Consider the following 15937-nt stretch of genomic DNA (forward strand, 5'->3'; position numbering starts at 1 on the left):
TATTGAAAGTGGATGACAGCTTATAAGAGACGTTTCAGTTAAACTGTAATGATTGAAAAATACTCTGAGGGTCGCTGTTCACCTGCAGAAAACAGTAAACACCCACACCGCCCATCTTTTAAATATGTAATCACAAGTCGGTCTAGCAGCAAAGACCATTGCAGCTGGATATAACAGTATTTCTTTTTGAAAACACACCCAGACATCGCATATCTTTTTTCTGACCACCTTTATAATATTATAAAGTCGTGATGATGTCATCAAGCTTCGATTGTATGAAAAACCGAGTCCTTTCCTGTGTAGTATTCGGAATGTTATCAGTTTTCTTATTCAACCAGAGCATCGTCAGTGGAGATTTGAGCTACACGGTAGAAGAGGAAACAAAACATCGCCAGGTAATCGGAAATATGGCAAAGGATCTCGGAATGGATGCATTCAAATTAAAAACACGGAAGGCCCGAGTTGAAACAGAGGATAGCAGCAAGCGGTATGTTGATATTCATTTGAACACCGGAGAATTGGTCGTTTCAGAGACAATAGACCGGGAAAAGCTTTGTGGTTCGAGAGTAAACTGCATCTTGAATTTTGAGCTCGTCTTAGAAAATCCGCTCGAGCTACATCGAGTTTCTCTCAATATTCAGGATATAAATGACAACGCGCCAAAATTTCTTAATGAACGCATAAATCTGGAAATCCGTGAGTCCGCTGTTAAAGGCCAGCACTTCCGTTTGGATGAAGCTCACGATTCTGATATCGGACAAAACGGAGTGAAAGACTATTGGCTAGAAAAGAACCACCATTTTGTTTTGACTGTTAAGGAAAATAAAAACGGACGGAAATACGCAGAACTTGTGCTGGATAAAGAGCTGGATCGTGAACAGAAGAAAGATGTTGACTTGATTCTTACCGCAGTGGATGGAGGGACTCCTCAGAGATCAGGGACTGCTGTTATACACATCACTGTGCTTGATGCTAATGATAATATTCCGGTGTTCACACAGTCTGTATATAAAGTGGTTTTAGCTGAAAACGCACCAATAGGAACAGAAGTCGTTACTGTGAACGCAGAGGATGCAGATGAAGGAGCAAATGGCGCAGTGACGTATGAATTCAGTCACATTCCGGATAAAGCAGCACAATTATTTACTATTGAAAAACTCACTGGACAAATTAAAGTAGCTGGAGATATCGACTATGAGGAGGAAAAATATTATGAAATTGGAGTTCAGGCTAAAGATGGATCTGGTTTGGCATCTTCTGCCACTGTTATTGTAGATATTAGTGATCTCAATGACAATGATCCTAAAATTATACTTAAATTCCTAAATAGTCCTGTACCCGAGAATGTTATTGTAGGCACCGAGGCAGCCATTATAAATGTTAAGGATAAAGATTCAGGAGATAATCAACAGATCCATTGTTCAATTCAGGGAAATGTTCCTTTTAAATTAAATCCTTCCATCAAAAATTATTTTTCCCTGGTAACGACAAACATTCTCGATCGAGAGATGGAAGAAAATTATAATATAACTCTTATTGCTATTGATGGAGGCTCTCCACCTTTATCCTCATCGATGATTATTCATCTATCTGTATCAGACATCAATGACAATCCTCCTGTTTTTGAGCAGCAATCCTACACTGCATATGTAATGGAAAATAATAAACCAGGAACCACTGTTAGTGTTGTTACTGCAAGAGATCCAGACTGGAGGCAGAACGGTACAGTACTGTATTCTCTGGTGCCCAGTGAGATAAATAGTGTTCCAGTGTCCTCATATTTGTCCATTAACTCAGATACTGGAGTGATCCATTCTGTGAGGTCATTTGACTATGAAAAGTTCAGAGACTTTAAAGTGCATGTTGTAGCCAGAGACAATGGGTCTCCTCCTCTCAGCAGCAATGTGACTGTGAGTGTGTTCATATCAGATGAGAATGATAATGCTCCGCAGATATTATATCCTGCTTCAGATGGAAAGTCGTTTATGACTGAGATGGTCCCTAAAACTGCTCTCTCTGGCTCTCTGCTCTCCAAAGTGATCGCTGTGGATGCTGACTCTGGTCAGAATGCGTGGTTGTCATATCAGATTCTAAAATCTACTGATCCAGGGCTTTTCACTATTGGTCTCCATAGTGGAGAGATCAGGGCTCAGAGGGACATTACTGAATCTGACAACATGAAACAGAGCCTTCTTATCTCAGTGAAAGACAATGGACAACCTCCTCTTTCTGCTACATGTTCTGTATATTTACTTATTTCTGATAATCTTGCTGAAGTTCCAGAACTCAAAGAAATATCTTATGCAGAGACCAATTCCAAATTGACTTTTTATTTAATAATTGCACTGGTTTCTGTCTCCACCTTCTTTCTGACTTTCATTATTCTGATCCTGGCGGTGAGGTTTTGCCACAGGAGAAAACCAAGACTGTTGTTTGATGGTGCAGTGGCCATTCCCAGTGCATATCTCCCTCCAAACTATGCAGAGGTTGAGGGAGCAGGAACTCTCTGCAGTTCCTACAATTATGACACGTATCTATCTACAGGATCACGCACTAGCGACTTCAAGTTCATCACGTCTTACAATGACACCATGCTAACTGCTGGTGGGACTGTAAAGAAAGTTCAAAATGAGACTTTAGCTTCAAATTTGATTACCCTTAACACAGGAGAGGAAAATGAGGTAAGAATTTTTGCTCCCGCTAAATAATCTAAATAAGTATAATCATTTTCATGAACCATTTTTAAACTTTATGTGGTGTAAAATTTGACTATGTTGACAATGATGTTTGCGTATAATATTTTCATTTGTGGTGAGAGTAGGGATCAGGTTGAGAACAGCCTGGACAGGTGGAGGTACGCACTGGAGAGAGGGGGAATGAAAGTTAGTAAGAGTAAGACAGTACATGTGTGTGAATGACAGGGAGGGCCGTAGAGTGGTGTGGTTGCAGAAAGCAGAGGTGGAGAACGTGAAGGAGTTTAGGTACCTGGTGTCAACAGTGAAAAGTAATGGAGAGTGTACTAGAGAAGTGACAAAAAAAGAGTGTAGGAAGGGTTGAGTGGTTGGAGAAGAGTGGCAAGAGTGATTTGTGATAGAAGAGTTTCTGAAAGAGTTAAAGGGAAAGTTTATAGGACTGTGGTGAGACCTGCTATGGTGTATGGTTTAGACACAGTGGCGTTGTAAACAAGACAGGAGCTGGAGGTGGCAGCATTAAAGATGCTGAGAATTTCATTGAAAGTGATGAGGATGGACAGGATTAGAAGTTAGATCATTAGAGGGACTGCGCATTTGGGTAATTTTTTTACCCAAAAGGGTATAAAGGCGAGGGATGATTGAGATGGTTTGGCTATGTACAGAGAAACGGACATTGTGTAGATTGGTTGAAGAAAGCTGAAGGTGTGGAGATACTTTATTGGGATTTTTATTGAGAATGGACAGGATTAGAAATGATCTTATTAGAGGGATTGCGCACGTAGGACGTTTTGGGGACAAAGTGAGAGAGACCCGATTAAGATGGTTTGGACATGTGCAGAGGAGGGACATGGAGTGCATCGGTAGGAGAATGCTGAGGATGGATCCACCAGCAGGAATGAAAAGAGGAAGAAGAAGGTTTATGGATGTGGTGAGGGAAGTTAGTTGGTTTAGAAGAGACAGATGTAGAGGACAGAGTAGTATGGAAATGAATGATCCGCTGTGGCGAACCCTAATGGGAGCAGCCGAATGAAGAAGAAGAAGAGGTTGTGTAAAATTGATATATTGATTTTTTTTTTTTTTTTTTTACTGCATTGTGACCTACTGAATTTATAGAAAAATCATTGAATTTATAGAAATATTAGTCAGGATATGGCCCAGAAGTTGATTGACAGCATGCTAGGGCAAACTGCAGAGGTCTTGAAAAAGAAGGGTCAACACTGCAAATATTGACTCTTTGCATAAATGTAATGCAATTGTCAAAGAAAGACTTTGAAATTATTGTAATTACATTTCAATATACCATAGTAACATCTGACAAAAAGACCTAAAAACACTGAACCAGCAGTCTTTGTGAAAATGTATAATGGTGTAATTCTCAAAACGTTTGGCCAAAGCTGTAATTATTTTTCTCTGTTGCAATAAAAAATAGTTTGTATAATGGCTTAGTTAAAACATAATGCCTACAAATGGAATCAATAAATTAATTTACTGTTTGATTGCATTTAATTAATATAGCTATCCATTTAATCATCTATTAGCTGATGTATATAATTGTACATATACTTTCAAAAATAAAAAAGAATGGTCATGAAAATGCTTTCATGAATGGATTGGATTTATATAACCTTCAAACATATAAATGTTGATTGTGGATGACTTTTTGATTGTAATTATTATATTTGAAACTGTATTTTCTGATATATTAATTTTTTTGTAACGAATGCATTTTGTTTAGTGAATAGTTTATTTATGCGTTTATTACTCTGGCGTGGAAAAAGTAAAGGTTAAAGGGACTATTATAGTGTAATATCCTAACAAATACTCAAAGCGTCGCTGTTCACCTACAGAGTAAAATATAACGAAGCTCTCCACCCATTTCATGTCACTTCCAGCTATTCCTGACATCCATAAACGCTGCTGCATTTAGCTTTTTTTTTTGTCAGTACCGATTTCGAATAGACGAGGGGAATTAAAAATATGTATACCACAGCATAGGGCGATGAAAGACATGAAAATGAAAGTCGGTAGAATGGAAAGGAACATCGGTTTATTCTCGATATTGTTTGCGCTTGGCTTTATTGTCACTTTTCTTCACCCTGTCCATGGAGATTTGAGCTACACGGTCCCGGAGGAAACGAAGCGTCAGTACGTGATTGGACATTTAGCAAAGGATCTTGGACTTAATGCTAAACGTTTATCTGCTCGTAAAGCTCGGGTGGAGACGGACGACAGCGCGAAACGCTACTGCGACATTAATCTGAGTAGCGGAAATTTGGTCGTGGCGGAAACAATAGACCGAGAGGATCTTTGCGGGTCGAGAATTTCTTGCATTCTGAATTACGAGCTTGTGTTGGAAATCCACTTGAAGTGCATCGCATTTCATTGCAGATAGAGGATGTAAACGATAACTCTCCCCTTTTCCCCAACGAACGGATCAGTTTTGAAATAACAGAGTCGGCTGATAAGGGCGAGCGTTTCCCTTTGGAAGAAGCTCACGACTTGGATTTAGGACGTAACGCAGTTCAAGGATATTCTCTTGAAACAAATGAGCATTTTATTTTAACAGTGAATGAGAACGCGGACGGAGGAAAATCCGCTATTTTGGTCCTGGAGAAAGAGCTCGATCGCGAAAAGCAGTATGATATTCATTTAATTCTTACCGCATTTGATGGCGGAAATCCACCGAAATCAGGGACAGCTGTTATACATGTTACTGTTCTGGATGCCAATGACAATATTCCCGTGTTTAGTGAACCTGTGTACAGAGTGAGTCTAGTTGAAAACGCGCCTGTAGGCACGGAGGTGATTACAGTCACGGCGACTGATGATGATGAAGGATCCAACGGTGACGTCACTTATGAGCTCAGCCGTTTATCTGAGAAATCAGTAAAATTATTTTCTCTTGATAAAATTACTGGACAGATCACAGTGAGTGGGAACATTGATTATGAAAAGGAAAATTATTATGAAATGAGAGTACAGGCCAAAGATGGTCCTGGTCTTGTATCATCTGCTAAAATTATTATAGACATCATTGATGTCAATGACAATGAACCTCGAATTATTCTTAAATCATTAAACGACCCAATACCTGAGAACTCTGCAGCAGGCACTGAGGTGGCAATTATTAATGTACAAGACAAAGATTCAGGAGATAATCGACATGTAAATTGTTATATTCTACACAATTTACCATTCAAATTAATTCCATCTATAAAAAACTATTTTTCCTTAGTAACAACAGGCATGCTTGATCGAGAAATAAAAACAGATTACAACATAACAATCACTGCAACTGATGGAGGTTCTCCACCTTTATCATCTTCTATAACCATTCATCTCTCTGTATCAGATATCAATGACAATCCTCCTGTATTTGAGCAGCTGTCATACACTGCATATGTAATGGAAAATAACAAACCAGGAACCTCAATAAGTGCTGTTACTGCAACAGATCCAGACTGGAGACAGAATGGTACAATACTCTATTCTCTGGTGCCCAGTGAGATAAATGGTGTTTTGGTGTCTTCATTTTTGACAATTAACTCAGATACTGGAGTGATCCATGCTGTGAGGTTATTTGACTATGAAAAGTTCAGAGACTTTAAAGTTCAGGTTGTAGCCAGAGACAATGGTTCTCCTCCACTCAGCAGCAATGTAACTGTGAGTGTGTTCATATCAGATGAGAATGATAATGCTCCACAGATTTTATATCCTGCTGAGGAGGGAAAGTCTTTAATGACTGAGATGGTCCCTAAATCTGCTATATCTGGATCTCTGCTCTCCAAAGTTATCGCTGTGGATGCTGACTCTGGACAGAATGCGTGGTTGTCATATCAGATTATCAAATCTACGGATCCAGGAATTTTTACTATTGGTCTCCATAGTGGAGAGATCAGGGCTCAGAGGGACATTACTGAATCTGACAGCATGAAACAGAATCTTATTATCTCAGTGAAAGACAATGGACAACCTCCTCTCTCTGCTACCTGTTCTGTATTTTTACTTATTTCTGATAATCTTGCTGAAGTTCCAGAACTTAAAGACATGACGTATGAGGAGAGCAATTCCAAACTGACTTTTTATTTAATAATTGCACTGGTTTCTGTCTCCACCTTCTTTCTGACTTTCATTATTCTGATCCTGGCTGTGAGGTTTTGCCACAGGAGAAAACCCAGACTGTTGTTTGATGGAGCAGTGGCCATTCCCAGTGCATATTTCCCTCCTAACTATGCAGAAGTGGAGGGAGCTGGAACTCTCCGCAGTTCTTACAATTATGACACGTATCTAACTACAGGATCACGCACCAGTGACTTTAAGTTCATTACATCTTACAATGACACCACACTTACTGCGGATGCTACTTTGAAGAAGGTTCAAAATGAGACTTTAGCTTCAAATTTGATTACACTAAGCACAGGAGAGGGAGATGAGGTAAGAATATTTGACTTTACTTGGGTGATAGTTTTTTCAATGCGTGAAATTAGTGGGATTTTATCTAGGTTAAAATGAAATGCTAATTATATATATATATATATATATATATATATATATATATATATATATATATATATATATATATATATATATATATATATATATATATATATAAGGTTTTTAAAAGCTCCCTGTTTTTCTTTTTTTTGTGTGTGTGTAGTATTGTTTTTTTTTTTTATATTCTTGATTTTGAGTCTCATAACCTTACTTCTAAATTATTCCAAATTCAAATAATCATATTTTGACTGGTTGTATGGTACTCATCGCTTTCATTAACCATTTTTGAACTTTATGTGGTGTGAAATTTGACCAATTTATTTCATCATTCTTCACAATATTTTTTTGCTTACACCACCCTTGTCAACTTGTGTCCAACCCTGGTTATTTTCTGCTTGTACACAACTCTGTGTGGGATGCTGTGTGTAAGAATTATTATGAAATATGAAGTATGTGTGTTGTATTTTAAAAAACAGAGACATTTGTTCTCCATTGTATCATTAGTGTGTCTAAATATTTGGTTTTAATTGGTGTGCAGGACATGATCATTCACAGTTAGCACAATAATCTGATTTGGTAATATTAGCATTGTTTACTGGAGGTAAAGATATTTCACATGCTCTTGATTTTTCCAAATATGCCAGAAAATTGCAAAATCGCAAATCAACTCTATTTTTATTCAACTTTTGTCTGATTATGAATTCCATATTTTTTTTTTTCTATTTCTTTTTGTGTCCTTCTGAATTTATTGAAAAATAATAATATTTGTAAAGAAATGGCCTAACATGTATTTTTTTAATTAGCTCGTGTTTATTCTTGCTTCTAATAATTACTAGGTGTATTAATTCTTATTATGTAAAGCACATATATTGTTATATGACAACTTTTCAAAAACAGTTTAGCACAAACCTGGTTCACTGGTGGTTGTCCATGGTGCTGAGATTTTTGTAGTTTCTCATGTCATTCGTCATTTTGGAAAGTCACACAGTCCAGGACATTAAAGAATTATCACTTTTAGTATTTGCTTAAAGTTCAGTTTTTTTATTGGACATTATTCTTATAAATTGTATCTTTTACAGTTTGCTCTAATATTTATAAAACAATGTGCATTTATTTTTGTTCCATTTGTCAACTGTCAGATTCCAGCAGTCAAAGAAAAACACAGCGAGTACTGCAGTTCTTTCTCTATTTATTAATCATACAGTAGTACCTCGGATTACGAGTTTAATTTGTTCTGGGAGCGAGCTCGCAACCTAAAATGCTCGTATCCTAAAATAATTTTTCCTATAAGAAATAAAGAAATTCACTTGATGTGTTCCACACATCTATAAATACACATATAGACTAATTTTTAAAGGTTTTGTAATGGTAATTATTGTACAAATTATAATCTCTTACATCAAAAATGAATAAAAATGAATAATTCACAATAAAAAATAGAAATAGTTGACAAATTAACTTGCACTTTACCTTAGAGGAGAGTCGTAGCTGGCGTGAGGGAGACGAGAGAGGAGGAGGAACGGGTTGCTCCTTGGAAATTGGAAATCGTAGATGTTGTACGATTGTACAGTTTTGCAAGGTCTGTCACACGCATTCCTTGTTCACACTTTGCAATAATTTCCTTTTTCATTTCTACGTTAATCATCTCCTTCTTCTTCCCGTCTTTCTTAATTATCTTAGGGGCCATTGTCATGATACTATACAGTACTGTTAACATAACAATGCAGCAGAAACTGTCTTTGAATGAACAATAGTGGTCACAACTTGACAAAGAATAGGTTGTTACAAGGCTCTGCTTCTACGAGTTCTGCTTGGCGATTGTGGCAATGCGTGACTCTGCTTTCTGCACATCACTTAAGAGTCTGATTTATACTTGCCCACGAAAAAATGCCCATATGGCATGAAATTTTTGCTCGCAGGCCGATGCAACACTCTTAACCCAATACAAAATTTATTTAAAATGTAAGCTCGTATTATTTCCCGTGGGCTCACCACCTGCAGGAGGGACTGTAAGGGATGGTGCTGTGTGGATTGGGCAGCAGTCGAAGGCGGGGGCCTGCTTAGACTGCTGCCCCCGCGACCCGAATTACGGATAAGTGGGAGAAAATGAATGAATGAATTAATGAATGTAAGCTCGTATTATAATTTGCTCGTATTCAAAGTTCTCTGTTACAGTATTGTGTTGTTGGGGTTGTTTCTGAGTTCCTTGAGTGTTTGCCGTTGGTACACAGAGACACCGGTTGCTCCGATGTCCATATGTTGCATAAGGCGGGCTACAAAGTGAAAATAGCACCATTTTGGGTCCGGAGAGGCCGCTGTGAGCTACTGCCGCGCCGGCATCTTGGCTCCAGGAACCAAGATGGCGTATCTGTAGCAGATATCAATTAAAATCCTCCTATATTTTACGATCAGCAATGTTTTTAATCAGTGCTGTACACTTAATCAAAGTAAATTTTGATATGTTAGGAATGTTTTTATTGCATTTAAATTATTGATGCTATTTATTCTTTGTCTGTTTTTGGTCCTTTGTCATTATGGTCTTTTAATATAAATTTTCATCTAACTAAACAAACTCTTTATTTTGTGGCGCTTTCATTAACATATTTGTGAATCAAACCTTCTGAAGTAATATCTGAACACTTATTTTATAATGTCATAATTGGCTCAGGACATGGTGGTTTTAATTTTGCTTTGTAGTTATAATGTGAAATACTTGGACTAAACTATCTTTGCTCTTCTAAATACACAAGAAGGCCTTTTTTAAGTTAGATATATGAGAACATTACTGCATTGGTTTCTTTGCTGTGGAAAGTTAGCAAGTGTTGTTTATGGTAGTTATATCCACACATATACAGACTAAGCGCTATCCGTGGTGCTGAACCATGCTTTGCCACTGTTTATTCAGTATTGCATTGGATCAGATACTTCACTATGTAAAAGATAGTCTGCATGCCTTATACATAAACTAACAAAAAAAATATTAATAATAATAATAATAATAATAATAATGGAGCAGTGGAAGTACTATTGTTTATTTGTTTTTTATTTTTATTTTTTTATTTTTTTTATTTAAATTTTTTTTAATTTGTGTATAAGGCATGCAGACTATATATCACATAGTGAAGTATCCTATCAAATAAGATAAGATAATAAAAATGAATCCCTCCATAAGGTATAGATACTTACTACAATCCTAAACTATGAAATTAACGAATTTGTACATCCTTATTTTCATCTCATAGTGTAATTTGCTTGAAAGTAATAGTTCTGATCTAAATATGTTTAGAAAAAGTTTTTTCATATATATATATATATATATATATATATATATATATATATATATATATATATATATATATATATATATATATATATATATATGTGTATATATATATATATATATATATATATATATATATATATATATATATATATATATATATATATATATATATATATGTGTATATATATATATATATATATATATATGTATATATATATATATATATATATATATGTGTGTATATATATATATATATATATATATATATATATACACACACACACACTTTTTTTTTTTTTTTTATGCAGTGCAGTGCAGCAAAAACTGAATAGACTTTATATATAATTGCCATTTTCCTGCAATATTTATCTATATTCTAACTTTCCAATCATCCATTATAAATGCCTAATAATTTGGTGATTAGATTAATTTAATTAATTTGATGTTTTATAGCCGGTAAAGTCGAAACATAATCAAAAAAGCTGACCCATGTTTACACTTCATGCTTACATTTAATAAATATTCGGCTAATTTAGACTTGTAGTAAAGCACAATATACTCCGAGCGTCGCTGTTTACCATCACATCACGTCTTGCGGGGCATTTCCTATCACTAAAATATTCATCTTTAGACATCACTGACGACATAAGCAAGCTGCACCCAACATGGAGTAATCTGTCAGTTCTCTTCCGAGTGAGATTTTTGACCAATTATTTCAGTTTGGATTGCAAAACCCATTTACGGTAGCTTCGTCGGGAGTATACAATTTCAAATCTGCAAATATGGGATGCAGGGACCTTTCTTTTCTGCCACCTACTATTTTCACGGCGCTCTTTTTTCTTCTCTTCCCCGCCGCCTGTGCAGATCTAACCTATTCAGTTCCAGAGGAAACCCGAAGTCAGTATGTGGTCGGAAATATTGCAAAAGACGTCGGGGTAGGAGTGCAAGGTTTATCAGCACGTAAAGCGCGAATAAACACTGAAGACAGCAGTAAAGGCTACATTGACATCAATCTGAATTCTGGAGATTTGATAGTAGTGGAGAGAATCGATCGAGAGGTGCTTTGTGGTCCAAGGATAAATTGCATCTTGAATTATGAGCTCGTTTTAGCCAATCCGCTTGAGGTGCATCGCATATTCCTGAACATTCAGGATATAAATGACAACGCGCCAAGATTTCTTAATGAGCACATAAACCTCGAAATTCCCGAGTCCGCTGATAAAGGGCAGCACTTCCGTTTGGATGAAGCTCACGATTCTGATATCGGGCAAAACGGAGTTAATGGCTATTCGCTAGAAAACAACGACAATTTTGTTTTGTTTGTGAAAGGAAACACCGAAAATGGTAAACACGCAGAGCTTGTGCTTGATAAAGAGCTGGATCGCGAACAAAAGAAGAACGTTGACTTGATTCTTACGGTAGTGGATGGAGGGATTCCTCAGAGATCAGCGACTGCTGTAATACACATCACTGTGCTAGATGCCAATGACAATGTTCCGGTGTTCAGTCAACCTGTATATAAAGTGGTTTTAGCTGAAAACGCACCAATAGGAACAGAAGTAGTTAATGTGAGTGCAGAAGATGCAGATGAAGGAGCAAACGGTGCGGTTACATATGAATTCAGTCGCATTGCTGATAACGCAGTGCAATTATTTAACATCGATAAAGTCACTGGAGAAATTAAGGTTAGCGGAGTGATTGATTATGAGGAGGAAAAATATTATGAACTAAGAATACAAGCTAAAGATGGATCTGGTTTAGCATCCACAGCGAGTGTTGTTATAGATGTCACTGATGAAAACGACAATGCTCCTAAAATTATTCTTACGTCTGTAAACAATCCGATACCAGAGAACACTGTTGTAGGAACTGAAATAGCAATTATAAATGTTCAGGATAAAGATTCGGGAGAAAATAAACAGATTCGTTGTTCAATTAATGGAAATGTGCCTTTCAAATTAAATCCATCTATTAAGAACTATTTTTCTTTAGTTAGCACAAATTTCTTAGATCGAGAATCAGATGAGGATTACAACATAACAATCACTGCTACAGATGGAGGCTCTCCACCTCTATCTTCATCTATAATCATTCATCTTTCTGTATCAGATATCAATGACAATCCTCCTGTATTTGAGCAGCAATCCTACACTGCATATGTAATGGAAAATAACAAACCAGGAACATCTATTAGTGTTGTTACTGCAAAAGACCCAGACTGGAGGCAGAATGGTACAGTACTGTATTCTTTGTTCTCCAGTGAGATAAATAGTGTTTCAGTCTCCTCACTGTTATCTATAAACTCAGATACTGGAGTGATCCATGCTGTGAGATCATTTGATTATGAAAAGTTTAGAGACTTTAAAGTTCAGATTGTAGCCAGAGACAATGGTTCTCCTCCACTCAGCAGCAATGTCACTGTGAGTGTGTTCATATCAGATGAGAATGATAATGCTCCACAGATATTATACCCTGCTGAGGAGGGAAAGTCTTTAATGACTGAGATGGTCCCTAAATCTGCCCTCTCTGGATCTCTGCTCTCCAAAGTGATCGCTGTGGATGCTGACTCTGGACAGAACGCATGGCTGTCCTATCAGATCATTAAATCTACTGATCCAGGGCTTTTTTCTATTGGCCTCCATAGTGGAGAGATCAGAGCTCAGAGGGACATTACTGAATCTGACAGCATGAAACAGAATCTTGTTATCTCAGTGAAAGATAGTGGTCAGCCGCCTCTCTCTGCTACCTGTTCTGTATATTTACTTATTTCTGATAATCTTGCTGAAGTTCCAGAACTTAAAGACATGACTTATGAGGAGAGCAATTCCAAACTTACTTTTTATTTAGTTATTGCACTTGTTTCCGTCACCACCTTCTTTCTGACTTTTATTATTCTGATCTTGGCTGTGAGATTTTGTCACAAAAGAAAACCCAGACTGTTGTTTGATGGTGCAGTGGCCATTCCCAGTGCATATCTCCCTCCAAACTATGCAGAAGTGGAGGGAGCTGGAACTCTCCGCGGTTCTTACAATTATGACACGTATCTATCTACAGGATCACACACCAGTGACTTTAAGTTCATCACTTCTTACAATGATATGACACTTACTGCTGAGGAAACTTTGAAGAAGGTTCAAAATGACACTCTAGCAGCGAGTTTGATTACACTTAACAATACAACTGATGATGATGAGGTGAGAAAATATAGTTTTAGATGTTAATTCATTTAGCAGTTAAAACAACTTAACACAACTTGAACAAAAAAAAAAATTGCATGGAATGTAATTTTTTCATTATTACTTAATAATACAAACTTTGAGTCTTTTTTTTTTTGTTTAAGATACATTTTTAATGTTTACATGGGTAGTAGCATATTCCCTTCTTTTTAATGGTATACAATAAAATAAAAATGTTGGGTTGTGCAAAATCTTTATAAAATGCATAAACGTCTTTTATACCTTTATATCATTTATTTTATTTTGGGCTTGATTTTGAGATTCTGTTAAGACTTTATGGTGTAAGACTTTTAACCGAGTGGCTTTAATTAAATCACACCGTAAAAAAGGTTACAATTACTTCTAGAGGTACTTTTGCTATGGGCCAAACTTTGTATTAAATATCATTTTAAGCAATATATATTTTACTAATCCTTGTCATATTCTATCTATCTATCTATCTATCTATCTATCTATCTATCTATCTATCTATCTATCTATCTATCTATCTATCTATCTATCTATCTATCTATCTATCTATCTATCTATCTATCATGTTTCCTTGAATATAACTTTGTTAATACTCTTCACTTGTTGCCTGTATGCACTGGAGGTGGCAGTTACTTTTTTATGCAATAATGTATTTTTTTATGTATTTCATAAAAGTCTGTTATTTCTTGTGATAATTTGACTGCATCTTTCTATATATTAGCTTTTTTTTTAATTTTATTATTATTTTTTTTATCTTTTCACAATTACAGATTTGTTTTTTTCCATGAACAGGAAGCAAAGCAAGAAGAGGATAAATATATGTTAAATGTGACACTAATTTTTTTCTTTGTATTTTTTATCTTTTCCATGCACTTTTCATCGGATGACTTATTTTGTGCTTCACAAGGTAAGGACTAATCTTTAGTTGTTTATTATGGTGCTTGTGAGAATCATGATTTGCATGTGTAATTCTTAAAAATAACCTTTTTTTTTAATCATTAGTCGAAATCTTATTGATGTATTCAGCTATAGTGTAATCTTATAATCACATTGCATGTGTATTGGGATTGGGTATGTTTATTAGTAACCTATGAATAATGTCACACAAATTTCATAACATAAACATGTTTCACCTAAAACATTTGTGCATACCTTATATTAAGTGTTCATTCTACCTGTACAAATATGCATAAGCACTCCATGTACTTTTAATGTACCTAGTAAAGTGTTTAATGATAGAAATTATCATTAGAATGTATAACAAAGGTTTTGCTTGTACACAAAGGTAGCTTTAGCAGTATTTTTAAAAAATTGTAAAAGTTTGTCATCATGTAATGGCAAATTGAATTAAAACATGTATACTGAATCAGAAAATGTCACAATGAATATTACATATTATATAAGATGTGGGGAAAAATGCTGTAAAGTAAGAATGCTTGGAAAATGGAAGTGTTAATAGTTTTTTATTATGAATTAACAAAGTAGAAGAACAGAGGAAATTAAATCCAAATCAATATTTAGTGTGACTACCCACTGCCTGCAAAACAGCATAAATTCTTCTAGGTACATTTGCACACTCAACAGGTAAGTTTTTACAAACATCTTGGAGAACTGACCTCCTTTGGATGTAAGCTGCTGTGTATCCTATTACCTCTTCATATGATCCCAGACATACTCAATAATGTTGAGAACAGGGCTCTGTTACGGCCAAGCCATCTTTTCCAGGATTCCTTGTTCTTCTCTATGCTGAAGATAGTTCTTAATGGCATTGAATGTGAGTTTGGCGTTGTTGCCCTGCTGCAGAATAAATTTGAGGCCAATCAGATGCCTCCCGGGTGGTATTGCAAATTAAACCTGACCAATTCACTATTCACTATTGCTTGCAGACATTTATTATTGTGCCCCTCTTCACTTTTTCCTAAAGTCATATTTTTCATATTTTTTACTCATCTGCCTGGAGCACCTGCTGCCAGTTTTCTGTACCCTGGTTTCCGTGTTTTCATGCATAGTGGATTCACTTAGCAATAAATCGGTGTACCTGAGTACCACTGGTTTTCTTGGCTTACTACGACATTTACTGTCCTCAGCTTTGCTTGTTTCTTGTTTAAAAGACCTTGAACAGCACATCTCGAAACCCCCATCTGTGTTCCTCAGAGAGACCTTCATACCCTGTGTCTTGTTGCAGTGGTTAGTCTTGCCATGGCATATGACCTATGACATGAATCAGAGTTCCACAACCTGGGAGTTTAGCTGTTCCTCAG

The 15937-nt window shown here is 36.1% G+C and overlaps 12 protein-coding genes across 19 annotated transcripts in view; all 12 read left to right on the top strand.

The window, feature by feature from the left end:
- Positions 1-15050, top strand: part of LOC310741064 (protocadherin gamma-A12-like) — a 94466-nt gene extending 79416 nt beyond the window's left edge. Inside the window, exon 2 of the mRNA XM_083568522.1 lies at positions 14589-15050. Within this exon, the coding sequence (XP_083424648.1) occupies positions 14589-14594 (6 nt within the window). The 3' untranslated portion in view covers positions 14595-15050. The remainder of the gene's footprint in view (positions 1-14588) is intronic.
- LOC310741065 (protocadherin gamma-A12-like) overlaps positions 1-15050 on the top strand; it is an 89485-nt gene extending 74435 nt beyond the window's left edge. Inside the window, exon 2 of the mRNA XM_083568523.1 lies at positions 14589-15050. Within this exon, the coding sequence (XP_083424649.1) occupies positions 14589-14594 (6 nt within the window). The 3' untranslated portion in view covers positions 14595-15050. The remainder of the gene's footprint in view (positions 1-14588) is intronic.
- LOC310741060 (protocadherin beta-16-like) overlaps positions 1-15050 on the top strand; it is a 78627-nt gene extending 63577 nt beyond the window's left edge. Inside the window, exon 2 of the mRNA XM_083568519.1 lies at positions 14589-15050. Coding sequence (XP_083424645.1) covers positions 14589-14594 — 6 coding nt within the window. The 3' untranslated portion in view covers positions 14595-15050. The remainder of the gene's footprint in view (positions 1-14588) is intronic.
- LOC310741069 (protocadherin gamma-A12-like) overlaps positions 1-15050 on the top strand; it is a 68948-nt gene extending 53898 nt beyond the window's left edge. The window contains exon 2 of the mRNA XM_083568527.1: positions 14589-15050. Coding sequence (XP_083424653.1) covers positions 14589-14594 — 6 coding nt within the window. The 3' untranslated portion in view covers positions 14595-15050. The remainder of the gene's footprint in view (positions 1-14588) is intronic.
- LOC310741063 (protocadherin gamma-A4-like) overlaps positions 1-15050 on the top strand; it is a 56660-nt gene extending 41610 nt beyond the window's left edge. The window contains exon 3 of the mRNA XM_083568521.1: positions 14589-15050. Within this exon, the coding sequence (XP_083424647.1) occupies positions 14589-14594 (6 nt within the window). The 3' untranslated portion in view covers positions 14595-15050. The remainder of the gene's footprint in view (positions 1-14588) is intronic.
- Positions 1-15050, top strand: part of LOC310741068 (protocadherin gamma-A12-like) — a 48314-nt gene extending 33264 nt beyond the window's left edge. The window contains exon 2 of the mRNA XM_083568526.1: positions 14589-15050. Within this exon, the coding sequence (XP_083424652.1) occupies positions 14589-14594 (6 nt within the window). The 3' untranslated portion in view covers positions 14595-15050. The remainder of the gene's footprint in view (positions 1-14588) is intronic.
- The window catches only part of LOC310741067 (protocadherin gamma-A2-like), a 44380-nt gene extending 29330 nt beyond the window's left edge, over positions 1-15050 (top strand). The window contains exon 2 of the mRNA XM_083568525.1: positions 14589-15050. Within this exon, the coding sequence (XP_083424651.1) occupies positions 14589-14594 (6 nt within the window). The 3' untranslated portion in view covers positions 14595-15050. The remainder of the gene's footprint in view (positions 1-14588) is intronic.
- The window catches only part of LOC310741058 (protocadherin gamma-A4-like), a 41370-nt gene extending 26320 nt beyond the window's left edge, over positions 1-15050 (top strand). Inside the window, exon 2 of the mRNA XM_083568517.1 lies at positions 14589-15050. Coding sequence (XP_083424643.1) covers positions 14589-14594 — 6 coding nt within the window. The 3' untranslated portion in view covers positions 14595-15050. The remainder of the gene's footprint in view (positions 1-14588) is intronic.
- The window catches only part of LOC310741061 (protocadherin beta-16-like), a 31814-nt gene extending 16764 nt beyond the window's left edge, over positions 1-15050 (top strand). The window contains exon 2 of the mRNA XM_083568520.1: positions 14589-15050. Coding sequence (XP_083424646.1) covers positions 14589-14594 — 6 coding nt within the window. The 3' untranslated portion in view covers positions 14595-15050. The remainder of the gene's footprint in view (positions 1-14588) is intronic.
- Positions 1-15050, top strand: part of LOC310741066 (protocadherin gamma-A12-like) — a 28378-nt gene extending 13328 nt beyond the window's left edge. The window contains exon 2 of the mRNA XM_083568524.1: positions 14589-15050. Coding sequence (XP_083424650.1) covers positions 14589-14594 — 6 coding nt within the window. The 3' untranslated portion in view covers positions 14595-15050. The remainder of the gene's footprint in view (positions 1-14588) is intronic.
- The window catches only part of LOC310741048 (protocadherin gamma-C5-like), a gene marked incomplete at its 5' end in the record, with an annotated part of 208022 nt that overhangs the window by 91798 nt on the left and 100287 nt on the right, over positions 1-15937 (top strand). Inside the window, one exon of one of the 7 annotated variants that reach the window (XM_083568427.1) lies at positions 10985-13664. The exons of 3 other annotated variants lie outside the window; for them this stretch is intronic. In XM_083568427.1, coding sequence (XP_083424553.1) covers positions 11253-13664 — 2412 coding nt within the window. Of the gene's footprint in view, positions 1-10984; positions 13665-15937 lie in introns of those variants that run through there. 3 more of the 7 variants (XM_083568451.1, XM_083568429.1, XM_083568452.1) reach the window with 3 other exon arrangements.
- LOC310741056 (protocadherin beta-16-like) lies at positions 111-15050 on the top strand. 2 transcript variants are annotated; one of them, XM_083568514.1, is made up of 2 exons: positions 111-2681; positions 14584-15050. In XM_083568514.1, the coding sequence occupies exons 1-2, from the start codon at positions 252-254 to the stop codon at positions 14599-14601; spliced, it is 2448 nt and encodes an 815-aa protein (XP_083424640.1). In that variant the 5' UTR covers positions 111-251; the 3' UTR covers positions 14602-15050. The 2 variants fall into 2 exon arrangements, with proteins under 2 accessions (XP_083424640.1, XP_083424641.1); XM_083568515.1 differs by having other exon boundaries at positions 14589-15050.

Source organism: Silurus aristotelis (assembly GCF_946808225.1).
Source record: "Silurus aristotelis genome assembly, chromosome: 18".
Lineage (NCBI taxonomy): Eukaryota > Metazoa > Chordata > Actinopteri > Siluriformes > Siluridae > Silurus > Silurus aristotelis.